The sequence below is a fragment of the Megalops cyprinoides genome, chromosome 19 (genome assembly GCF_013368585.1).
Source record: "Megalops cyprinoides isolate fMegCyp1 chromosome 19, fMegCyp1.pri, whole genome shotgun sequence".
In the NCBI taxonomy this organism is placed as follows: Eukaryota; Metazoa; Chordata; class Actinopteri; order Elopiformes; family Megalopidae; genus Megalops; species Megalops cyprinoides.
In genome coordinates, this window is record NC_050601.1 from 18,022,891 (window position 1) to 18,049,717 (window position 26,827).

The 26,827-nt window shown below is 44.6% G+C and overlaps 1 protein-coding gene across 1 annotated transcript in view; it reads left to right on the forward strand.

Moving 5' to 3' along the window:
- The window catches only part of mpp2a (membrane protein, palmitoylated 2a (MAGUK p55 subfamily member 2)), a 49,641-nt gene extending 23,299 nt beyond the window's left edge, over positions 1-26,342 (forward strand). The window contains exons 3-13 of the mRNA XM_036552004.1: positions 8,997-9,097; positions 13,755-13,907; positions 14,389-14,544; positions 15,495-15,722; positions 18,404-18,535; positions 19,981-20,083; positions 22,356-22,424; positions 22,750-22,911; positions 23,411-23,613; positions 24,694-24,822; positions 24,978-26,342. Of these exons, the coding sequence (XP_036407897.1) occupies positions 8,997-9,097; positions 13,755-13,907; positions 14,389-14,544; positions 15,495-15,722; positions 18,404-18,535; positions 19,981-20,083; positions 22,356-22,424; positions 22,750-22,911; positions 23,411-23,613; positions 24,694-24,822; positions 24,978-25,154 (1,613 nt within the window). The 3' untranslated portion in view covers positions 25,155-26,342. The remainder of the gene's footprint in view (positions 1-8,996; positions 9,098-13,754; positions 13,908-14,388; positions 14,545-15,494; positions 15,723-18,403; positions 18,536-19,980; positions 20,084-22,355; positions 22,425-22,749; positions 22,912-23,410; positions 23,614-24,693; positions 24,823-24,977) is intronic.
- Positions 26,343-26,827: the final 485 nt, after the last annotated feature.

Consider the following 26,827-nt stretch of genomic DNA (forward strand, 5'->3'; position numbering starts at 1 on the left):
GCTTTTTTATTAGCTGTAGATAACTGTAAAATTTCACAAATATGCACCCTGCAGCGATCCATACTTAACCATTGTTCCCTAAGAAATACCCAACCCTTTCAAATGTCTGTTTTACTGAGGGAATTTCAGAATTACTATAGGCCATTTCTTTTCCCCTTACACTCGCATCAAAGCATTGTGGATCTTTTTTATCTTCTTAATGAAGTCTAGTACACAACAGCTTTGATGGGTCCCTGAGGTGGTCCACAGTTACATGCTGGATAGTGAAATAACTGGGGTTGCAGCACACAAGGCAATAAAATAACTCCCCACTTGGTTGTGGCGTAAAAAGGAATTGTGGAATCGCATGGCTACCCCTAGGGTCATTCTTGATCTCGGCAACTATAAAAGTTCCTCTCCTTTTATTAGAGTAAATTATGCTCCTGCTCAATATTGTGTTGAGGCGAAATTATGTGCATATTTTTCTTTTTTTATGATCATGTGCAAAATGCAATATACCGTAGGCCCTACATTTATTTGTAATGACGTGACATAGCATTAAACTAGACTTTTTTTTCCATATTTCTATCATGGTTAACACGTATTGGCTATTCTGCAGTGCTGTGTGCTGTTGCTGCGCACCCCCCCCCCCGCCCCCCCCCGCCCCCTTGGATCACATTCATCTAAACCGATTGTCACAGTTGATTTATTACTGCGTTTAAAGCGCGTATAACTTCTCATTTGCAAATCAAATGGCCCTCTGTATGACGGCTTTGATCCCTCCCCAGCAGGCCGGAGGAGCAGGAGGGAAAATGCGGTGATACAGCAGCGTGTTCAGGGCCGGATTTAATGCATGCAGCTAACTCACCAGAAGGTAGATTTGACTGTAATTTCTTTAAAGTCCATGCTGGACCTTTGTACCATTTCATCTGCTGAATTTATTGTCCTGTAAGATGCCAGATTGTTGTCGAGTGAGACCTGTGTCAGATGAAAGATTTTCTGGGGAGGATGTGTGTGTCTGTTTGGGTGCGTTTGAGTGTGTGTGTACGTGCATGTGCATATATTTGTGTGAGAATGTGTGCATCTATGGAAGGGGGTAGAGAATCAGGATAAAGGTTAGGGAGTGGTGGGAACACCTAACCAGTTTACTGTGGTAATATAGTGATGATTATGGTGACTGGATTTAGTTTCTGGACTCCCAGTTCCTGAACCTGGTTAATTATCTGTGCAGTTGATTGGATTCAGGTAGTCAGCAGGCACTGCAGTCTCCTTCTGATGTCTGAGGGAGGAAGACCAGACATCCTTTGATGTCTCTCCCCTGTGTCCTAGGTGCACAGTGCCTGACTCTCTGTGGTTTAAGTCCCTGGAATATGCGGAAGGCACTCCTCCGACTGCACTAGTACACAATCCAGACCTCCAGATCTCTTAGTACACTTTAATTTGTCCCAGTGAAACTTGAGAAAATCCATGCCCACTTACAGCTGCTGACCTCTATGGATCAGCGAATACTAAATACTTGTCTTCCAGCAAAGATGTGGCTATAGACCTGTAAGTGAAGCCGTCATGAGCAATTATTGTGCTGCAGTATGGGATGTAATATTATTTGCCGGTTTGTTTGTTGGCTGCAGCAGTGGTTAAACAGGTGTGGGGCAGCCTGCCTCATGGGAAATTAAGAAAATCTGGAGGGAGTACAGCAGCAGTAAAGTGAGCTATATTCAGTTAGGTAGTCTGAAATGGGCAAGACGGAAGAAGCGCAAGCAGATTTCTGCTGTGGGCTTACTGCCGTTAGTCTGCATGGAAGCACCGGTGGTAGTCAGCACTATAGTCATAGGAGGAAGCTGCACTCATAAATCCTGACTGATCAGATATTTGCACAAAACATCACTAAGGACACAGTAAAAGGCCTCATTCCTGCTGTAAGAGGATGAAAAAAGTCTGAAAGAAGATGAATCATTGATGATTAGAAGAGAGCAGTGAATTTCCGTCAGCCAGTCATTGGTCTTTAACTCTGAATGGCTGGTCGCCGCTGATAAGGAGGTGATTTAAACATTAAGGTGAGGTGTCACTGACGATTCGTCGTGGGGACTAACATTCTTGTCGTGGAACACAGGTGAACAGAACGGAGGCTTCGTTCAAAGTCTGGAGGTCCGAGTTCATTCCAATTTCCGTGGCATTAAGCAGCCAGACACATGCTCCCTGGAGCGGTAGTCTGTCGCTGGGCCATTACCCCATTCTGCTTCCATAGCGGCATGTGCTAAGCATTGACCTAAATGGCTACCACTTGTGCTTGTAGCCATCTGCCTTCCATAGGAGCACCCCACCCGTAAGGCCAATGCGTCAGCGATCATGTGTGGCAGTAGGCTGCTACTGGAGATGAGATACAAGGTGTGACAGGCTTGAGAAGGAGTCTTCTTTTGATGCCAGCTTGCGTGCGCAGTGTGTTCGGAGATGGTGACGGCAATGCCTGCTCTGCGTCACCAACAGGATCGCGAGGCACTGGCTATAGCGTGGAGCTGTGGTGTGATTTTTTTTCCTCCGTCTTCTGAATCTCTCTGTCTCTCCCTCTCTCACTCTCTCTCTTTGTCTCTCAGTGTTGTGAAGGCATGTGTCAGCGTGAGTGAGGCAGAGGGGCAGGAGATGACTCTATCCGCCCATGATGTAGAAACACAGAGACAGGTTGGGGGAGAGAGAGGCGAGAGGAAGTCGCTATGAAGTTTTATGCACCGACTGTAATTACTTGGCTGCCACCCACTGCTGATGAGACTGTGCTGTCGGGCTTTTAATTTTCTCATTGCTGTGGCACCTTCCCTCTTTCTCTGAAAACAAAGCTGCCTAAAATGGCACGTCCCCATTCCAAATGCCGCATGCTATCCTTTTAATCAATCACACCTAGTCTTTCCTTGCCATCATTTACACATCAGACAGAACAGGAAAGAGTTATTTATATTTAGCATATTTATTCTGCAAAAATTAGAGGCAGGTTTTGTCTGCGTCAGTTGGTCCTGGTGGTTTTTCCCACTCCTTTTACTTATTAATTACTGGCATACACAAATGCCCATGTTTGCCCACATCATTTCTTTTACAGGGAAGCAGGACCAACATGCAGTTTGCATTCTTTAAAACAAACAGAATGAGCCTACAAAATGAACTGCATACTGATCCAGGATCTGTCCCAAGACATTTTCTGGAGATTGATCCAGGCAATTTGATAGGCAAGCTTTTTGCAATTCAGGTCATGGTTACCAAGGTGCTTTCTTGTTAGTATGAATAATAGAATTAATTAATCACCAAGCACTCATGATTTGAGAAGTAGCCTTGTTTCCAGGGAATACTTTTTGCAGAATCCTCAGTACTTTTAAAGCTCTCCCATAGACTTAGTACAACAATGATCAAGCGAGGTTTGCTTTGTAAACCAAATCATTACTAATAACTATGCCAATAAATGCCCAGAGAAGATAAAACTGTGATCTAAGTTGAGCTAGTTGTGATGCAGGCTGCGTTGGATTGGAATGCGTTGACTGTAGCCGGATTGCGGTTTGAAGTTTGAACGCTGAGCCAATGCTAAGCAGCAGGCGCCTGAAGTAGCTCAGGTTGCGTACGACACCAAGGGCACACCATTCAAAATACCTTTTGCTGCAGGCAGAAGTTCCACAGCGGGCATTCCTCTGTCAGCAATGTGTAAGAGGCAGAGGAGGAGGTGAAGGGAGGAAGAAAGCAAAGCAGACTGGGTGCAGCACACGTCAACAGGGCTTCCAGGTAGGGTGGACTGACGGCAGCAGACAGGTGGACGGGGTATAGCCATGAGGCTGTAGAGTAATGGAAGATGTGAAGACCCTGCTTTGCCTTGCTCGGCGTGAATATCTCACAGCTTCATCTGTGTGCATGGGAAAGGGAGGGTGCGTTTGTACTAGATGAGAGGGATAGACAGGCCAGCCGTGCTGTCTGCGCTTGGTTTCTAATTGTCTCCTATCTTCAAAAGGAGGGTGTTTCCCAGTTGCAGAGTGTGGTGAGCTGCAGAGTGTAGTGAGTTCCTTTCCCCTCGGCTTGGAGGAGCAGGAATGGGCCCCGCGTTCTCCACACTCTCTGCCAGGCTGGCGTAACGCCGGGCCCGTCTGGCCGTGCAAGGGAAGCAACATTGATGGATTCCTTCTTGGAGCGGTGCCCACGGTGATAACAGAGCAGGTGAAAGGAGTCAAGGGTAAAGAGACAGATATGAATAACGACGGTCTGACCTTGGCGGAGAGGGGCCGCGCTGTGATGTATCTGTCTCCGGCGTGGAGCCCGGCCCTGTGACGAGAGATCACGCAATTTGCTGGAGCGGTACGCTTTGATGAGTGCCGTTTGAACCCCCTCCGGTCACCATACACCCCATTTCTCCTGTATAACATGCCCTCAGAGCAGTCTTACAGGAAGAGATAATCACATTTAAGATGTGCCAGAGACAGAAGGCTTGTTTCTTTAGTTCCAATCCTGTGATGTCAAAGAAAAGGAGAAAAATCTTGTTGCCCTTAGACTCCATTAACCAGATTACATGCAATGAAGACCTTCATCTCCTGCCTCCCACCCATAAATTCATTCTGCAATCTTTCCATTGTTATATGAAATGTCAATAGGTTTGTTTCAGTTGATCAATCCAATTGTTTAATTGAATGTAATAAAGGAGTAGCCTTCTCAATGAAATCAACTTAGTGCTAACAAAGATGAAAAAATGGCTCAATTATAGAAAATGCATTGTAGAGTAGTATAAAAAGCAGCAAGAAAAATGACTGTATCGAGAAAAATCTAGATATGGATTATAATTGGCGTGGTTGCTGTGCGTTTGGGTACCATGCCAATTACAATGCATGCCACCCAGTGGCAATATAGTTGTTAGATTCATCCAGTAAGATGGTGCAGACTGGAAAAATACAGCAGTTAAATGCATAGGTAACAAGTCTATCCGTTGACAATCCTTGGGCAAGTTTAGCAGCTGGAGTGAAACTGCAAATTCTGGTGAGACAGCAAAGCAGGCCCTGATATAACTTTAGCTTTGCTGACATTTTAGTGGAAACGCAATTATGAAATAACAGTGAATTTCTGGATTCAGCACAATTACTTAATTCAAGAAGACTCTGTAGTGCTGTTCATGACGTGTTTAAATCCAATGTGCAATTAATAATCAAGATTCATCTTTGCCGCCACTGCCTCAGGCTAAAGCTGCTGGTATCCCAGGGAGGTAAATGTGATGCGCAACAATAAAATACCTTTAGGTATATAGCTGCAATTACATTAAATGAAGAACTCAATAACTGTAAATCAATAGAATCTCTTTTGCCCATTCAGGAATTGAACACTGTGGGAGTAGAAAAGCATTCTTCAATAATGTTAAACTGTAATGATAAATTTCACCCCATTTTATCCGCAAAGTGAAAACAGGTTAAAGGAAAGCTGCCATTGTTTCCCAGCAACGCTTTGCCAGTGATTTTCCAAAGCCATGCTCTATATCTCTCTGTATTTGGTTGGGCACAGATACCTCTCCCCCCCAGCCCACCACTTTCAACTCAGTACTAATACCATAGATATTATATATTGTGTATACCATACCATTTTTCGTAATGTCTATGTTATGACTAGATATTTAGCTTTTTCCTTACATCCTTTGTACTTCCCTATATAGGAGGTGAGTGGTAATAGGAGGCTCTGGTGCTATTTGTGTTCTGTTTTCTGTTTTTGCCACTTTAGGAATGTTTTTAATAATCCATCAGATCAGAACAGTTGCAGCTCCAATAGGGCTGGGAGTGTAGCATAGTGGTAATGAGTAGCGCTTGTAGCCGGAAAGTTGCTGGTTCGATTCCCCACTAGGATGCTGCTGCTGGACTCTTGGGCAAGGTACTTAACCTCAAATTGCTCCAGAAGTCACTCTGGCTAAGAGCATCTGCTAAATGACAATAAATTACATTTTCAGGGTGAAACACACCAAGCTGACTATCTAGGCAATGTGTAGAATATCTGTGGTAATGCAATATGTATGGGAAGCAGATGACAGTGTCCTTGGGAACACGTGTGAAAAGGTTTGTCCTCCCAGGAGAACCCTTTCAGAGTGTTGTGATCTCAGAGTTGCGTTGCCTCATTTGTGGTCATGAACAGCAGTGCAGAGTAGGTGTCAGGGCACTGGCCTCAGAGGTCAGGAGTTCACATCCTGGATGACCCTCTGCTGCTGCAGCTTTGAGCGAGGTGCTTAATCCAATTTGCTCCTTAAAAGATCAGCTCTGCAAGCAGGGTTAAACAATTATTGTTTTCAAATATGTTTGGTGCCTACATTGTTTGTTGGAAGTGTGTTAATATTGCACTTTGCCCTTGGAGAGGTCACTATATACTATTCTACTTCCTCAGTGAAAATGAGTCTCATGTTGGCCATAGGAGAGGATGTTCTGCCACAGATACATGCAAAATGAGGCTGCAGACTGACAACAAAAGGAATAAAAACAGCAGTCTCAAAAATAACCAAATACTTCTGCTTCACTTTTTCAATGACACATTTCCACAGCAGGCTTCTCTCAGAATGCAAAGAACAATCCAAAATCTAAGCTTCTGTGATTTTTTTAAAGGTGTTATGAAGCCAATTTCATCCATTTACCAAAAAACCTCATACATTGGAACCAAATGAGACACAAGACATTCATTAGAAATTTGAGTCTCTACATTCTTGTTTTGTAGGAAGGTTATTATTTTTTTTTTTGTGGGTGGAAATGAATGAACAGTAGTTTGAATAGTTAAGCACATACATAGAACAATTAAGGAACATGCCCACAAGGAAACATTTGAAAAAAAAAAACGAGCAAGTTCAAATCTTAATAAAGTCTACACAATTCTCAACCTACTTTAATATGCATATTGCTTTAATATACGAGGAGATCATATTTATTACCTTATCAGTTCACAAAAAACGAGTCTTTTTTGATTTCTGATGTGAGAACTCATAGGTTTAATACACATGTCCAATATCCTCACATGCTCACTCTGTTTTAAGGCTGGATGAACATGTAGGGCAGCCAAGAAATTTAAAAATCAAGGTCCAAACCTTACACTTATGCCACGGATATTTTTAGACTTACTCCAAGCCGTTCTCATTCCAAAGATCGATAGAATATACATGTGAGCATTAAACCAGTAGGGTAACAGCCAAATGCCGGTAGTGAATGCCCTTAAGGTATAGGCAGGAGTCACTTTGCAGAGATATTGTAGAGCTGTTCATCTCCACAGCAGGCTTCAGCTGGATCCAAGGGGACTTGGCACGGCAGGAAATTGTAGCAGTGAGCTCTGGCTGTGTGAGAAAATTCTGCTGGCTTCTTTTGCAGGAACTCTGCATCTTCCACGCCCAAATGCTCTACCTGTGTTCTCATTACATTACAGTACATTACTGGCATTTAGCAGATGCTCCTTTATTTTTACATGTTACCCATTTACACAGCTGGATTTTTTACTGAGGAAACTGTGGGTTAAGTACCTCGCCCAAGGGTACAACGGCAGGGTCACAGCAGGCAATTCAACCGGCGAGCTTTCGGTTATGAGCCTTGCTCCTTACCACTGTGCTACACTGCTGCTGTCCTTCTATGATACTGAATAGCCTGCTGTCCTTGCTAGCTCGGTTGCAATTAAGGAATTTGCAGCAGCTGCCTTTGATTACATGCTGCAGGGCTGCAGTCAAGGCCCTATTAAAGGGTTTGCATTGGATTTCAGGAGCGACGCTGTCTGGCCCTAATCATCCGCCTCTTTTACGAACGCATTATGTGTCTCGTCTCCTTGAGGGCCATTTCAAAAGCCGGGCATGCTTTTGCCATCAGTCACAAGGTCATATCGCAATGCCTTTTAGCTATTAAATGGGGGGAAGCTCACAGTATATTGTGCATACAGTGTAGTGCATGCCAGCTGATGAGAATTTAGGGTGTACTCTATATTTGAAAAGGAATGGAAATTGCTCTCCCATTTTCAAACTCTGTCAGGTATCTGACCGTGAAATTGCGGTTTGATGTGGAGGGCAGTGCAGAAGACCGCTTGTCGAAAAAGGATGTTTACCATGTGGAATCTGGATTACTGGGCAGGATACTGCTCCCTGTTCAGAGGTTCAGCAAACACTTTTTGGGAATTAGTTTAGAATAGTGTGCTGTGCAAATCCACTTCTCTCTATGTCATCTGCAAATTATGAAAATATAATTATGGATTTGGCTTGATGACACAAAAGTAAAAAGCTATTTTTGTTGGTTTAGTGACCTACAGTGGCAGTGGATCCTTGGCACTGATTGTTCATGACACTGATTGTGTTTGAACGAAAGGTAGGCTTTGGTTTTTAGCTTCATGAAGAGCATGCAGTAAGAATCCGCTTGCAACCACAGATTGTCACGCAGCATGTGAATTCAGCCTTAATTTGATTGTGTCATGAAACCTCTGACCAGTGAAACTACCCCATGAAGCTCCTCCCCTCCCAGGTCATTTCCTGTGCCAGCCCCTCTGTTTCCACTTCGCCTGACCAGTGATCTCCGACCCCGCTGCTCACAGGGAAACGTCCGCATCCTCCCACAGCCCTGGTGTTTGTGCCGCTGCTGGCTGTGTGGATGGGATGGTGAGAGTGCAGTCCTCAGCTAACCTGAGTGGAACCCACTTGGTCTGGTAGCTTCCATGTGTCTCTCAGTGCCAATGACGAAAATTGTAGGACTACCTTCTCAAAAATTGACTGGAAAAAGCAGTTGAAAATGCAATTTTGGCAAAAGCGGAGTAGGATCAAAACAGTCTATCCTGTAGGTCCTTTTTTTGCAGAGGTAGGAGAGCTAAAGGGTCCGTGCTGAAGATCCCTAATAGCTGCAGTACGGGCTAAACGGCTGACTCTGCCAAAACGAAGCAGCTCTTCTTCTTACAGGTCCCCAGGCAGTATCATTCAGCCCAATGCCGACATAATGCTCTCAAGCTGACTGTACACTCAGACACCCTCATTGCAACAGAGGCACAGTCTGAATGGTCTCTCCTCTCCTGTCTGTCTGCAGCCGTGCAGCAGGTCCTGGACACCCTGAGTGACAGCACCAGCTCCACCACCGCCAATGACCTGGACCTCATCTTTCTCAAGGGCATCATGGAGAGCCCGGTGGTGAGCCTGTCTGCTCCGACACCATGCAGCACTCCCACTCACACATCCAGCAGCTCTCAGACACACACTGCGCCCAGTCTAGCAGCACACTGTCGACACAAAGCGACTTAAAGGGCACCGAAGTCCATCTGAAGCATCATTGATTGAACTCGAAACATCCTGCAGAATTTGGGTTAGGATTTGGCCCTGCGAGACGCTGCTGCAAACAGTTTAGTGTTAAGTCAGGCTGAAGTGTTTTCTTTCCCTTTGAAAGACTGCTTGACGGGGTACTGAAGGCATCAGCTGCACGTCGTGAACAGGGAGGGATGAGATCTAATGGGGACAGCTGATGTCAAGAGTAGCCGAGTACCTCACAGGGAGGTGAAGTTCTTTTCTGTGAGATTTTTGGAGCTGACTGTTTTTGAGGAAGAAGAAAGACGGAAAGTCTTTGTGAGCTTCTTCCTGCTGAGTACCTGACTTCAGACTCTGTCAGAACAGCTGCCTTTTTTTGAAAAAATAAAAAAATAAAAATAAATAAATAAATAAATAAAAATGCTACTATCGTCAAGACTGTGGAAAACAATTTCAAAACAGGTAACAATAAAGCTCACTTCAATTTCAATGCAGCAGGAAAGTAATGCAGCAAGAAATAACCTGTTATCAATAAATTAGGCCTGTATATGAACATTACAAAAGATAGGGCAAAATTCACTGAATGTAATTACAAGGAGACACTGGGCTTTTTTCACAGTAATGAAATATTGCTGTATGCTGTTTCAACAAGACGATGATCAAATCAAAGATTCTTGCCATCACTTTATGACTATGAATGTGGTATATAACTGTACAGCGTGGTTAGGCCCCTGAAACACGCAGGATGCAAGACAACACACAAACTACTGTGGTAGAGCTGTTATTCATTTCAGATTTTTCATTTTATTTGTGTTACGAGAACCACTCCACAGTGTACAAATATCTTGCAGGTTAATATTCCTGATGATTGCATTGTAAAGTGTTTCAATCTATGAGGCATAACATAGGCAGGCTTGCTAGGGTTTCAGTTTGGTACTCCACTTGCAGTTGTGTAGAAATTACCAAATTAATTTCATTAAATGTCATTATGTAGATTAGAGGTCACATTAGATGTCCTCGAAGGCAAAAAAAAAAAAAAACGCTGCACAATTACAATCCCTGTGGACGCTGGCGGTTTTTCTTACCATGCTGTTTCTCATGAAAAAAGGTGAAACTATCGTGGAGATGAATAATTAATATTGACGCGTCTATTGTCCAAGGGAAGAAGACCTGAGTGTGCTCAGCCACCAGGAAGGGCAGGAGTGTCTCTACCACACCGATATGCAGTTCAGCACTTTCTCTTGTGAAAGTCTCAGTCCTGTTTGTGTCAGAGCCTTTGCCTGGATCTCTGTGGCTCAATTCATTGACTGAGGCACCCAGGGCCTTTGGCCTCATCCGTGGGGGTCTTCTGGTGGTATGCAGGGCTGTCTCTCTTGATAAACTGGTACACAGTGCACCCCTGTAACCCCTTTCCCCCTCTGCCGATGGACATGAAACAGCTGAAAATAAAAGAAAACAGAACAAAAAGGATTTTTTTTTTTTAGAAAAGAAAGCACCACAGACTATGAAGTCCTCTGTGTCTCTCCTCCTCTTTTTATTGGCAAGGCTCATTTAATGAGTAGATGTCTTTTTGCCCTGGGTGCTCAGCATGATGGGTAAAATGCTACGAGAAAGGAGGAGGTGGGGTGTGGACAGGGTTTGAAGAAGGGCAGGGAGCTGGGACCGGTTGTCAGAATCAGTGGACTGTGAGTCCTGTGCCTCTAATTAGCCTGGACACATGGCTAATACTCATGCAGCAGAACGCTGTGGCGGCCAGGGAGGCCCAACCCTAACAGATGTGGGCTGGGATTTGTCACAAGGGGCTGCACCTCCAGCAGCTCCAGAGCAGCAGTGAGCTACCGTCCCTCTCAGGACCTCATATACAAAGCTAGTTGACAGAGCTCTCCTGGGAACCTTAAGCTGTGGTCGGGCTCTCATTTGAATCTAAGTCTGTGACAGGGCCTCTGGAGGCAGGCTTTTTAAATTGGGAAAGCCTATTATATGATGGGGGGAGTGGGGGAGTCAAGGCAGTGGGCCCTGATTTGGGATTGTCCATTCTCCATCTGAACTCAAACTGGGACTGATTAAAAACTGTGTTTTAAATGGAGTCGTGTAATTGGAACTGTGTATGGGGAGGCCAATTAGTGGCTACGTGAGTGCAGGGTTCCAGTGGGGTCTCCGGCAGTTTTAAAAGCTTCTGGTGCTCACCAAAGCCAATTGGTCATGTTTGTGCAGACAAGCCAAGACACGCCTTTGCCCCAACATATGCAAATTGCAGCGTAATTTGGAAAAAGTGAAAATAATTGCATATGAATGTTCTTTCCAATGGTGCAGAATAAGAGACAAGAATCCATCTCAACCAGTGATGTTTGTTTCATTTTTTAGCTTTGGTGCAAGTACTGAAAAACTAAATGGCACTAAAACAAAACTGACAATATGATTTCGAGTTGCACTCTCAGAGGCTATGCAGTATAACCAGGAAGGTCTTCCCTAGGCAAACCGCATGCTGAATGAGGCATGCACCTGAGCAGGAAACTGCTGGTAGAGCTGCTCCAGGCAGGAGTCCCTGCTGACACCTCATTAAGCTCTTCAGAACATGACAGAAACGCCGCCTTTTCTGTAAGCATTGTCACACAAGCTGAACGGCCCCCTGGGTTAATTGACCCATCTGGTCGGAGTGTTGCCTCTTCACCCGTTGCAGTCCGATTGGATGATGGCCCGGCTGCGCGCGTATATTCTGGCTCCGTAGACCGAAACCACCTCCTCCAAACACCCCCCCCAGCCCCTTTCTTAATTTTGCGGGTGTCAGACGTCTGGACGCGAGGAGGCCCGCGAGAGCAGGTGACGCAGGGTAATTATGCGCGCGCACATGTCTGACGCCCCAGTGCACCAGGTGTTTTCGTCCCTCACCCCGCGTGGAAGCAGCCTGCCACTCGGCGGGAAAATCAGGGGTGACAGGGAGGCCAAAAATAGGCGGGCGAGGACACCTGTGTCCTGCCATTTGTAGCCAGGGGCTGGGAAAAGCGGGGCTAGAGGCGTCGCGCTTTGTTTGGCCCATGGGGGGGCACCAGGTGGTGGGAGCCGCCCCCTCCAGTAGCGGCGTAATCCCCCGGATTAGCAGACTCTGCCAGCTCCGGCATCCAGAGTGAGTCTTCTTGTCTGCGGGAGAATGCTATTTCTGCCTCTCACTCGATGCATGAGGCAGTACTGAAATGGCATTCTGCCATGTCCCTGAGTTCTTTCAGAACGCACAAACCTCGTCTGAACTTTTCCTGCACGCCTCTTTCGAGGCTCGAATCGATTGACTGTTTTTTTATGAGAGCTTCAAAGGGAACGAGTGCATTAATAGACTACCCAAAGAGAAAAGCCATGGACAGAAATTGAAAGGGACATAAGACCTAAGTTGTCCAGTAGATAAATGTGTTCTAAAGCAAACATTATTCGCAGTCTGGGAAGATTCACTCTATTTCGGCTTGGGATACCATTTCATAATGGTTCAGCCGCAGCATTGCTTACCCTTGATAGGATGAACTTTCTGAGCTGCAGTCCAATCACAACGACTGCATTTCCTCATTTTTCCCTTTTCCCACCTTTGTGTCAAGAGACATGTGTAACTGAGATGAAAATTACCAGATGCCTCGCCTTGAATGCAAGCATAGGGTATGGAAGGCAAGCTGATTTAGCAGGACCCACTCCAAGCAAAGGTGTCTTGACACGTGACCTAAGTGGGGACAGGTTAGGTGAGAGCAGGTCTTATGCTTCAGGTAGGAAAGACACCTATTTTCAGTTCATCTATTCTGGAACTGAAATTTTCCATACCAGGTGAAATCTCACCCACACTTTCATGTTTCTGCAACTCAGTCAGCAAAGTTCTCTGTATTTTTTTTTTTTTTTTTGCAGTCAACACCTTAATCCAGGGCAGATAACTGTTTTTCCACTAAGATATGACTCTGCTAAGTGATGATTCTGTCTTTTGTGGAGATGGCTTTCTGCTGGGGCAATTGAGGTAAATTGAATATTGAGGTACAATAATAGGCAGAATAAGTAGGTGAAAGAGGAGAGTCCCACTCAAAATTAAAACTGGTGACTGTACAAGTTCAGTACCAAACTGTTTGATGTGTCCCTGTGTGTATGTGAGAGAAGCTGAGATCACAGACATTCTATTTATTATTACCAGATATTCAGCTCTTTGTGCTTGACTTCAAAAGTCCTGTGTCTGCCATTGTTGAAGTTATCAGCATTCTTTCTGACTTACTATGAACATTCTTGGTTGAACATAGTTTAGAAAAGAATGTCCATACCTAGAATAGGACGACAGCACTGGAAATTCAGGATTGAATTTACAACGATCTGTAGTGGAACATGGACTTAGTATTAGTGCTTACAGAGGGGCTGTGTTTAGTGCTTAGCAGATGCCGCTGCATTGTAAGCATATATTCTGAATGTGAACAATGTCTTTATTAATTTGTTGTGTTTACGCTTATGGCTGGAAAATGACTGTAGGAGTACTGGAGAATGGATAATAGATAAAACGTCTATGCTGAGAGTGTAATGTCTGTGATGACAGGCCCAGGAGAGCCTGGAGGAGACCAGGCTGGAGGCGGTGCGGGACAACAACGTGGAGCTGGTGCAGGACATCCTGAGGGACCTGACCCCGTTCGCCCACAGGAGCCAGGCGGCCGCCGAGCTGGCCCGCATCCTCAGCGAGCCTCACTTCCAGGTGAGCGGCCGGACGCAGAGGCCACAGAAGCACGCACGCATTCTCGCGCGCACGCGCAGACACGGACGCAGAGGCACGGGCAGACTCAGACACACGTCCATGCATTATGCACTTGCACATGCATGAAACCGCATGCATTTGTAATGACTGCATGTAATGTAATGTAATGCGTTTACACATGCATGAGGGAGGCGTAGACACACACACACACACACACACACACACACACACACACTTTGTTACTTGTTGGCATTAATTATAATCTTCAAACAAAATCAGTTTTAATTAAAAATGTCTTGACACTTCATTTCCCTGATAGTTGATTTACTCTCCGCTTCAGCCAGCCTCTGCAGCCTAGCTGTAAATGAGGCAGGCAGAGGCAGGCGGCTGCAGAGAAGGGCCCTCTGTTCAGTGTCTGAAGGATAAATATGGTTTCAGTGCACGCCTGAGATTTCGGTCTGCCCGTGTGATCACTCCACAGTCCCTCCTGGAGACGCACGACTGCGTGGCCTCCAAAAGCTTCGAGACCCCGCCCCCCAGCCCATGCACATATATGGACGCCGCCCTCAGCAGCCAGCCGGTGCCCCCCGATGCTGTCCGGATGGTGGGCATACGCAAAGTGTCTGGAGAACACCTGGTATGAGCACCGTCTCTGTCAGTCTACTGGCTGATCATTCAAGTGGGCTGGTCATTAGATTGTTCTTATGAGACTTACGATACCTGCAGTGTTCATTTGTGTTATTTTACATAGTCTGGAACCCACTGATTCAGCTGCACACACTAGCCCAAAATACCATCATTGACCTTTAAATTGTGGATGTCTTCTCATTGCACATTTGCCAGGAACTGCAGAATATATAATTCCATGATTCACTAATGTTAGTCTAATCCTGATGCTCTCTATACGACAACATACTGCTAGATTAAATTACTTGGTGCTGCTTTCTTCAATAGCTTCCAGTGTTGTTGTTCACTTGCTATGATTGGCAGATGCATTGTGGGAACTCTTGTAATACAGTAGTCTTTGACAAAAAGAGTGAGTACAGGGCATGTATCCTCTGGTGAATCTCAAGTCAGAATGAGTATGAACTATTTCAATCACAGAGAAAGAAGTGATACAGGCACTTCAGTTCTTGCTAGGTGTTATTCAGACACAGGCACAGGCATGCACACACCCACACAAACATACACAGACCCTTATATTACCTTAAAAGGAGAGCACTCTCTTTGCTGGGGAAATATCCTGAACATTGCATAGTAGTCATTTGTCATTTTCTAACTTGCTGATACGTGCTGGATATCACCTTACTTGTGTAAAATAAAATCAAATCCTGGACAGGTAACTTTGGCCACATTGTATCATTGTTACATGTTATATACTTATGCTAGTCACTTACAAGTAATGAAATGAAATTCTTATAATTTATAACTTATAAATTATAACATATAATGGTAAGTGAGCATTTTCTGACTTGCACACTGGGGCAAAATGAATGAATAGCAAGCTCAACTCACATTATGTTGTGAGTGCATTGATCAGGTGAGCATTTGGACCCCAGCTTCCACGGTGCTTGTTTGCCACGGCAGGGGGTGACGTTCCGCGTGGAGAACGGGGAGCTGGTGATCGCCAGGATCCTGCACGGCGGCATGATCGACCAGCAGGGCCTGCTGCACGTGGGCGACATCATCAAGGAGGTCAACGGCAAGGAGGTGGGCAACGACCCCAAGGTCCTGCAGGAGATGCTGCAGGAGGCCAGCGGCAGCGTGGTGCTCAAGATCCTGCCCAGCTACCAGGAGCCGCACCCCCCGCGTCAGGCGAGTCACAGCCCGTGCCACCTACTTACAGCCCCACCCGCTTACATTCCCATTAACCTGTATCCATAGCTGGCTTAGGGAGGTTTTTCTCCTGAGCACTGATCCTGGATCAGTTTCAGTCTGTCTCATGAAGTCCCAGGTGAGTTTCTCTCATTTTGCTCGCAGACTGAATCTGTCTGCTCCTGTAACCTAGGCGGAGGCACAGTGCTGCCCTGCGCTGCCTGTTTGTGCAGCGAGGCTAGCGAGCTAATTTAATGGCACTCTGTAGGCTATTATTGCGGCTTCCAGGCAGTCTGCCACAGACGTGAGAGATCGCTACTGCTGCTGTCCAGTTGCATTAACCTCTGACCGCTCCAGAATGAATGGGTAGGGGCCTTGAAGTGGAGGCTAAGAGAACTCAGGATGTATCAGTGACCAGACTAATCAGAGAAGAAGCATTGCTCCGGCAAAAGCTGTTTGCTTTGCGGAGCGCGCACATAAGGCTTTCAATGTGTTTTAGATTATGTATACATCCTACAAACAGAGAAAGTGGTGTACACTGAAATTGGACTTATTCCCAGAAGACTTTACCCCTGATGGGTACAATTTGCGAAGGGCTTCAGTGGTGCCTTGCAAAGGTGTCACGTTCTATCAACTGGACCTCTCACAGCTGGCAATTTAACACCTCCCCTTTTCATAACCCATCAGAGACCCCCGGTCTGATGCAGGCCAGCCTTGTAAAAAGGGCACTTCAGGGAGGTCTCTAACATCTCCCCTCCCATTAACCAGTCCAAGAAGTAGGTTGTCAAGGTAACCGCATCCCCTGCCCTGTCTGTGCTTGAGCAGTTGTCAGATCGCTGGGAATACAGTCTGAGAGACACGTGTGACTTTCCCAATGGCTTACTCACCTGCCCTAGTTGCATGGAGAGGACAGAGGAGGGGGAGGGAGGTGAGCAGGAGAAAGGGGGTGGGGGGGGAGTGGGGTGGGGGAGGGGGGTCTAGTAGGAGCTGTGAAAGGGTGGCCCAGTTTGCTGGGTGGGTGGAGCAGAAGACTGCTGGGCAGTATCTCATTAATAACAGATGGGAAAAAAATATGTGAAATAAAGACAGCTTGTCCCCTACCAGGATTACATTGGTTACATTGATTTAGACAACGGGTTGCAATGGAGAGTATAGTCCGCATGACAATTCTAACTAGGGAGTTGGGGGGCCTGAAAAGGATAGCAGTGTATCTGGCTGGATTGGTTTGCAGGGCATTCTGGGAAACAGACAGCCTGCACCCTTCATCTGAGGCTGTCATGTCTCCACCATCTGCTGAGGTGGAGCAGGAATATATGAGCTGGACAGCTGCCTGTTTGGCCTTTTCAAGGAGCAGTTGCATGCTGTTCCAGCCTGTAAAAAAATCACCCCTTTATAATGAACCGCATCGTTTGTTTTTTTTTGGAATTACATTTGGATAATTCCGGAATGATAACAGAATGCAGTGCCAGATAGGGTCCTGAAGGAGCCACGGAGCTCCCTCCTCTCACAGTGTGCAGCCAGCGCTCCGTAGCCTGACGTGCCCATCTGCAGCAGCAAACGCCATCTGTGCAGACGCCCGCACCCCAGCGCAGAAGAGCCTGCGCAGACATCGGGCTGGCGGGGAAAAAGGTGCATTGTCCCCACCCACCCCTCAAGAAAGCTGTGTCCGATGGATGGGGCAGCAGTCTCGGCTCGCTCCCCAGCGCCGTGTCTCCTCCAGGCACTGGTTGTCATGGATACCATCCCTGGGAGCCTAGCACCGCCTGCCTTTTTTTTTTTTTTTTTTTTTTCCCTTTCGCCCTTTCATTTCCAGTATTTCGCCAAAGCGGATGGACAGGGACGGGACAGACAAGGGTGTCTCGGAATGACTGAGACAGTGATGTCATCGCTAGTATAGATCCGGGGGGGCGGCACAGACACATTGCAGGGGTGTCGGAGTCAGGAGAGAGGCTGGAAGAGGCTGGGTCGCCCTCAAAGGCCGGGGTTCTTCCACAGATATAGATCTGAGGAAAGGTTCCTCGGTCACAAATGTAACCTGACAGCCGGCAATTTCCTCAGCACTCCTCCATTTGCTCGTTAACTCTCTGAAATCGAAATTCCTTGAAGCTAAATTAATGCGATTCGTCTGCGAGACCCATTTTAATGGTGCCGATCTGCCGATCTCAATGATTCTCTTTTGTCCCCCGTGTGAATGGTTCACCTATTAGAGGGAAAAACGTGTCCACTGAATGTGATGGAAGTCAGCAGAAGGGGCTAATATTCTAGCCCCTTCTTTTCACAGCCATTTCTGAAGGTGTCATGGGAAAGTGCTGTGTTAAAACATCACAGTGTCAGTGTACTGAGGTCAATAAAGATTACAGTGCTGTGCTGTGGCCCCATTGCTCTTAAACATCAGATTAAAGCTAAATCTCAGGATCAATAGCAATGAACCTAGGAGCAACAAATGCATTGTCAAGGGACCGGCTTTGATTTGATTTGAAGAGCTAATGTTGGACCGAGGTAAGTCACTTAAAGGTGTGCAAGGAATGGTGATGGTATTGGTGGGTGTGTGGTGCTAGTGGGATCCTCATTCAATGTCATTTCAGTTTGGGATCATTCTAGATTTCGATGTGAACGGGACTCTGGTTGGGTGTGCTAACTCCAGAGGGCCTGTGTTCTGCCCCCCCCCCCCCATTCAACAGGTGTTTGTGAAGTGTCACTTTGACTATGACCCCGTCCACGACAACCTCATTCCCTGCAAGGAGGCGGGACTCAGGTTCAACAGTGGAGACATCCTGCAGATTGTTAACCAGGAGGACCTCAACTGGTGGCAGGTAGGACCCACCTGCACAGTTCTTTCTCAGCTGATCGGTGCTTCCATACCAAAACTAATGTATACAGATTGGCTGAGAAAGGTCAAGGTTCACATTCATGAAGACTATGAATAGTGAAAATAAAAATGACACTAAAATTACACTTTGGAAATTTAGAATAAGAATAAACGTTATTCGAGGTGTTGGCAGCTTCAGAGTTGGGAACATTGAAGTAATGACTTGAGAGTATATTTAAAAGAGCTGACAGTTTGATGACAATCCTTCCTGGAGTTCATAAATGGCAGAAAAAACTCAAGTAAATGTCTTTGAGGTTCATTGCGACAATGAATTAATAAAAAGATACTGATTAGATTGGACAGAGATTCTGTGTGACAGATTTAATTACTGAGTCAATCAAATCAAAAGCACCAAGAAAAGGTGCCTTTTCAGAATTGTAAGAGATGACAATCCTGCAAGACTTGGCAAGTATGTACTCTAGCTCTAAAAATATGTACACTGTCAATATAGTTTTAGACTGGTAGACTGGTAGAGACAGTAAATATATCACTATCAAATCAATTTTACAAAGTGCTCAGATGACACAGTTTGCTTCAGTTATGCTACTAAGAAGCGAAAGTACATCCCTTTATGTGTGTGTGTATATGCACTCATTTAATCATCTGCTGATCTGAAGGCCTAGTGTAGACATTTGTGGCAGTGATTGAAAAAGATAAAGCATGGAGATATGGAGATATCTCTATGCTATTATAATGTCCTCACAGTTGATCAGACACAGATTAGTTGACTGCTAAATAAAAAAAGAAATGGCTTTATTCACGCTTGTAATGCAGAATCAGTATGCATGTTCACAAACTTCCCATAGCTTTCCTAGCAATGACGTAAGGCGCAGTTTGCCTTCTCAGAGTTCGTCCCCATTTCCTCTCTGTTATGCACTGTCCGTTAATGAATGCACATCTCAGTGACACTTTTAGGCTAGAGTGAATTTAAAGCCTTAAACTTTACACTGAGAATGTGTATGTATATGCCCCCCGGTGTCAGTCTAGGATAAAAAGGCTGGGATAAAAATCTGTGCTGGTCTACGTGTTAAAATCTAGGGAGGGACTCACCCCTTTGTAGTATATCACAGATTTTGATAATCAATAAGTTTGTATGTGCACCAGCATGCTTGAAGGTCCTTCTCTGAAAAGAAATGCCACACAGATAGCTGGAAAGAAGTCATTGTATATTTTCAGGTGGTCATGTAGTTTGTGAGCATACGCACGTGGCCTCTCACATGAAGCAAGTCTCTGTAGCACCTCTGGAATTTATATTGTGCTAGATATAGTGTAGCTGTGATTTAGTTTAGCGTAAGGTTTATTGTCAACCTTTTCAATGTACGTGATGTGATATGTTCTCAGTAGGAGGTTGCGAGGCCTCTGTGCATGAGAGTCTGGTATCCCCTGTAGGCGTGCCATGTGGAGGGGGGCAGTGCAGGTCTCATCCCCAGTCAGCTGCTGGAGGAGAAGAGGAAGGCTTTCGTGAAGAGGGACCTGGAGCTTGCAGCGGCAGGTACTGCCGGGCCCGGTGGCGTGAGGTTGGGTTAACTGAGAGGAGAGCTCGGGACAGTCTTTATTAATCCTGTGTATCGATTTTTTTTTTTTTCCCTAACCTTGAATCTTTCAAAAAATATGAAAACCTGAGAACTGCCCTCCCACCAGATGCTGGCCTACAGTGATGTATTTATAAAAAGACTAAAAAAGACATTCATTTTTTTTTCTTCTTTCAACACATACAGTGCCCTCCAGAATTATTGGCACCCTTATTTAATATGAGTGAAAAAGGCTGATGAAAATTCCCCTTACTGTTTACCAAATGATGTTGTTACCAAAAATATATAGATTCCATATGAGCCCATTACCACAAGAAAAAAGGCGAGAGGTGACAGGTGATCACAAAATAACTTTTATTCCGAAAAACATGTGTGTCGTAGTTATTGGCACCCCCTCATTTAGTATTTTGTGCAACCCCCTTTTGCCAACAGAACAGCACTGAGACTTCTCTTGTAATGTTTTGTAAGACTTGAGAACACAGAAGAAGGCATTTTCGACCATTCCTCAATGCAGAATCTCTCCAGATCTTTCAGAGTCCTGGGTCTTCTCTTGTGCACTGTCTTCTTGAGCTCAACCCACAGGTTTTTAATTGGATTTAGGTCAGGGGACTGGGATGGCCATGGCAAAAGCTTGATTTTGTGTTCGTTTAACCATTTTTGAGTGGATTTTGATGTGTGCTTTGGATCGTTGTCCTACTGGAAGATCCAGCCACGACCAAGTTTTACCTTCTTGGCAGAGGCAGCCAGATTTTGATTTAAAATCAGCTGGTACTTCCTGGAATCCATAATGCCATGTATGCGAACAATGCTGCCAGGGCCTTTGGAAGAGAAACAGCCCCACAGCATCACAGATCCTCTACCATATTCAACGCTTGGTATTAGGTGCTTTTCTCTGTAGCCATCTTTATTTCTACGCCAAACCCACCTTGAGCGTTTGGAGTCAAAGAGCTCAATTTTGTTTCGTCTGCCCATAGCACCCTGTCCCAGTTAAAGTTCCAGTGGCGTCTTGCAAACTCCAAGCACTTTTGCTTGTGGCGAAAAGATAATTAATTAAATATGCATGGGATCATACTTCATTTACATTTCCTTAATTCAAATTTCTTGGGGTGCCAATAATTGTGACATGTGTGATTTTGTTTTAAAAATATATTTTTCACTAATGGTTGCAATGGTATATTTTCAATATAATATTAAGATAAAATGAATTTTTTATAAGCCTTTTCAATCATCTTTAGCAAGGGTGCCAATAATTCTGGAGGGCACTGTATACTCACAGGAAATATTCATTGTTGGAGGCAGAGTAGGAATTGACGCATCACTGTGATTATGCACATTATGCCTATAGACTGCGTATCTCGTGTAATTTCCACAGATATCTTGTACAAAATATGCACTGTAATATCAGTGACAACCCTGCATTGTAATATTAGCGGCAAAATGTATGCCTTCTATTTGACCACGTCAAGTTTTCACAAGGGTTAACGGGATCGAAACGGGTAGAGCGTTTCACTCGTGCTCGCATCCAGGATCAGCCAGCGGCCGTGGGACTGATTACTTTTAATTGCCTCGCAGGCAGGAGGTGGATTAATTTGGAGAGGCTGTCAGCCTGGCGGAATCGGTGGGTGGAGGGGGTGGGCGTGAATCAGCCAGCAGGCAAATGGCCGCGCTCTGCCGTGCTACGTTTTCCTTTCCCAGAATTTCGTGCCTCCGGGTACCAGAAGCAGATGGCTGCCCCGTCTGATCACAAGGAGCTGCTTGTGTCAGACAGTTTTGACAATGCGACTGTGCCATAAATCATACATTTTTGAGTGCGCATGAAATATTCTTAGAAATTGTCAAATACCTTTGTGAGTTTCTGTCTTGTGCCAGTTGGCAAACTCACATTTTTTAAATTGTATTAAGCCACATATCAAACATGTTTCTGAACCTCAACAAACCTACCACAGCAGCACAACTGTCAGTCAGGTTATATTTGCTGTATAGATCAGCAGGCCCTTTCAAACGCTGCCACCTAGTGGAGACTTCATGTCACTGTTTACCATGAAAATGCTGTGATGGGCAGTAGCATGAGCCACTTCCAGAAGAATACCCTGCAACTGGCAGCATAACTATCAGGACCTGACTCTCAGTGTTATTTATTTGCATTCCTGCGCCTGCTTTTGTGGCTGGTTGAGAGTTTTATTGTCTGTCTCCGTGAGTGTCATACCTATTATACCTGTTTGTCCCTGGCAGGGGCTCTCTGCACTGGTATGGGTGGGAAGAAGAAAAAGAAGATGATGTACCTGACAACTAAGAATGCAGGTTGGAATTTTCAGTTTATCATTGAGGCCACTGTGTCTTTTTTGAATCCAAGCATATTCTTAAAGGAAGTGATTTGCACAACTTGTGTGGAGGAATAGTAAGCCAACTGATGAGTCATTTAAAACGTTTATTTAAAGTTCTTATGTCATTTTCATTAAATAGTGGTGTGTCCATTTTAGTTTTTACACTTCTAAATGCTATGTATCAGTGTGCCAGGAGCTGTTAAATGAAAATAAGGGGTTTTTCCCCTCTCATTCTGTCTCTCTCTCTCTCTCTTTCTCTCACCCTCTCCCCCCATCCCTCTACCCTCTGTCTCTCTGTCAAGAGTTCGACCGGCACGAGCTCCTGATCTATGAGGAGGTGGCGAAAATGCCTCCATTTCGCAGGAAGACGCTGGTGCTGATTGGAGCTCAGGGTGTGGGGCGGCGCAGCCTGAAAAATAAGCTGCTGATCTCGGACCCGCTGCGCTACGGCACCACCATTCCCTGTGAGTGCAGCACGGCCCGCGTCTCTCTGACGCCCTGTGCACAGCACTGACAGCCCCCCTTCTGTGGCGCTCTCCAAACACACAGCATTACTCCAGGGAGAAATACAATCTGAACACTCAAATGTTCATCCCTTTAGATGCTTCTACATCATTAAAAAGATTGAGTATTACATTGCAATACTAATATCATAAAATTACATTACATTACATTCATTTGGTCATACTAATTGTTTTAAATGTGACAAATTCATATTTTTCTTAAGTTATTATTTACTGTGGTGGCATATAGTAATTTTTTTGAGAGTAATACTTACACAAACCCCTGCAACTTAAATTGTCTCATTTCTCAATTTAGTGGTCATGACATTTAAAAGGGCAGAAAAGACAGTGTTATGACATGAGGAGGCATTGTGTGTGTAGATCGATTTGTTTGGTCTTAAGTCTTAAGTGTGATCAGTCACTTAACTGGACCATAAGCTATAGTGTACCCTCCCCCCAGACACCTCCAGGAAGCCTAAATCGAACGAGAAGAGCGGGCAGATGTACTGCTTCGTGTCCCGTAGCGAGATGGAGTCAGACATCAAAAACGGCCGCTACCTGGAGCACGGCGAGTACGACGGAAACCTGTATGGCACCAAGATCAGCTCCATCCACGAGGTGGTGGAGGCGGGCCGGGTCTGCATCCTGGACGTTAACCCGCAGGTTTGTGTCATCGATCCCTGGGGGCTTCAACAAAGGGACTTCAGAAAGCCAAGAGAGGGTGAAGAGATTACACATTCTCAGCGACTCACAGATTTGAACCGTTCATGGTGTCACGCTGTGGAGATCTAAGTCTTTTCCTTGCTTCATCCAAAAAGCAGCAAAATAGTAAAAGACGGCTGTTCACAGTTTTATCCTTTGCAGGATATCCTTTACTTCAAATGAGTCTGCAGAGAGTTATGGAAAGGATTTATTTTCTTTATTATCTTCAGTTGAGTTCATGAGGGGGAAAAGTAACTCCTTTTAAAGTGTTCCATATGTTACAATTTTTAAAAAAAATGTAAATAATCCTAGTGGGCTGAATCATGTAATGAAAGAGATCCAGCTGAAATCATTTTCATGCAGTTTCATCATGCTATAGCAGCTGAGTCGATAAACATCAAGAAAAGCTGTTTTGTTTACGTTTTTAAATTTGTTTATGCTTGTTGCCTTTGCAAGACTAGTTTCTTGTTCCAAGAGCCGGAGTTTCCAAGTCAACATCCTTGAAATGGTTCTCACGCAGTGAATCATCACAAATGTGTGGAAGCAGACTCTGCAGGGAGTTTACTGAAATGTGCTGAAAAACATTTGATAAAAAGGCCAGTAAAATGTCAGGAACTTTTTCTGACTGGCGCATTCACACAGCATTACCGTGTAGTTATCAGCTGGTGTACAAAGCTTGTATGTTTGTGCAGACCCTACGTAAAGCAGTCCTAGTGTTAGTGACACTTCATGGAAATTTTACAGTTACTCAGGTCATGATTTTCAACTCAAGGAGGAATGGATCCAACACCTCTTCAAACTTCTGTGAAATGTAATTCAGCTGCCTCTGTGAATTGCATTTCAAGTTCAGTGTAATTCAGTTGCTTCAGTTCATTCAACATCAAATAGAGATGACATTTAACAGACCCTATAGTTCATCATGAACCAGGGTAATGCATATATTCTTCACCAATAACCTTAACCCAGAAATATGATCTAAGAATATCTCAGAATGTATCATCTTTATAACTCTCAAGTCTACCATCTTTCTCCTCTCCACAGGCACTCAAAGTTCTTCGGACGTCAGAGTTCCTTCCATTTGTGGTTTTCATTCAGGCGCCCGACTTTGAAGTCCTGAAGGCCATGAACCGGTCAGCCATCGAAGCTGGAATTGTCACCAAGCAGCTGACGGTGAGCACAGTACTGTCATTGCGGTAGATAGGCTAACAATAAAACCAAGTTGGAGCTTAAGTAATGAGTCATATCACTGTTGAATCAGTTGTACGTGTATATGTTGCCAATGCCACAGTGTCGATGTTCTGATGGTGGCTTACTCCCCCTTGCAGGATAGCGAGCTGAAGAGAACTGTGGATGAGAGCGGGAGGATCCAGCGGGCCTACGGCCATTACTTCGACCTCACCATCGTCAATGATAACCTAGAGGGTGCTTTCCGGAGCCTGAAGGCGTCGCTAGAGAGACAGGGGGCGCAGCAACAGTGGGTCCCAGTCAGCTGGGTCTTTTAGGACCAAGAGCTTATTAAGGAGGGTGAAAGAAGGGAGGGATGACGGAATCCGACTTGGTACAGTGCAAGCCTCAAAGACGGGGGAGCCTAAAGGACACTCACAGTTTCCTCACAAAAAGAAGTGATCTGGATACCGTAAAACCTCTGAAGATGATATTGCTCCCCCTAGTGGCTGGATGTCCAAATTACCAGTCATATCTGTCTTTCCCTCAGGATTTCACCCTCAGACTTTTGTATAAATTCCTTTTTCAGACCTGGTTTTTAATTGTATTTTTAATTTTGTAAACAAAGAACATAATTCTCTATATCTGTACCTTAGCAAGACGTATCAAAAGTAATTTGAGGTACAATTCAGTACAGTGAGTGAGTGGGTGTGAGTGTGTGTGTACATGTATGCGTGGCTTTGATTCATATTTATTTACAGATTGTAATGAATGCCATGTTGTAAAATTAGTCATGTCTCACTTGTTTCAAAGATGGGAACTTCTCAAGTTTTTTTTTTTTCTGAAGCTGCCAATACTTCTTCTAAAAAGCTTACATGAACTGTGTTAGTTTAGTCTTGAAATGGTCAAAATAAATACAGCATAACAATTGTACAACTCTGAAATGTGCTAGATTAGGACTTACTTTCATGCATGTGTAGCTGTAAATATACACAGACACACAAACACACATACATTATCCCATAATGTAAGGCTGAAAACATGAATTGTATTGGTGTGATGTCACAGACTTCACATACATGCTTTTCTCACCAAGACTACATTCTCTCTGTAAGATATTTTTTATTTCATTGACCAAATTAGTAATAACCCAGCACTCAAATTTCTCCCCTCATTAACAGCATAATATATGCGTGTCGACACATGACATCTATTTCAAACACATACACATGCATGCTCAAAACACAGCGGAATGGCAAAAGTAAATGTTAAGTAACAAGTCAGAAAAAATATACATTTTATTTGTATTTGTTGCTGGTACCTACCTTAGAAGGTTTGTTTTTATAATACCAAATCGTATGATCCCACCATGTCTGTGTACTCGTTTACAATGATTTTGATCTGTATAGTTTACAAAAAGTCTTTAGTCTCCACTGGTTTCTCTGTCATAAATGAGAATCCCTTCTCCTGCTAGTGTCAGGACTAACAATGATAACTTGTCACAGAGTTGTGTCATTTCTCTTGTCAGCCGAATTCTATTTTTATAACTAAACACTGCTTGTCATTTGGTTCTGAGACACCGTAGGGGTTTTAGAAACAAAACTAGCATCTGCGATTCTGTTTTGTATTGTTTACAGTAGTTGTTCTTTCTGCAAGGGGAGTATCTTGTGTTTTTCTGTATCACTACTAGGTGTAACACTGGTGTGACAAGGTTATGTATGAAATGTAGAGGTGTGGGTGTGTGTGTGAGAAACAGAAAGAGACAGAAAGAGAAGGAGACAAGGAGGTGAGCAGCAATGTTCTACTGTTGATGCCAACATCATGTTTAACTTTGGGGCGAGGGGGGCACAACTGGAAGACCAGGGGAGAGAGGGCAAGAGATGAGTCATTAAAGATTCTATTTAAATTCCACACTGATGCACAAGTGGTCTGGCAATATGTTTTGTCAGATATATGAAGGCTTTTTTTTCCTGCTTCAGACATCTGTTTTAGTTAATGACAATGTAATAGA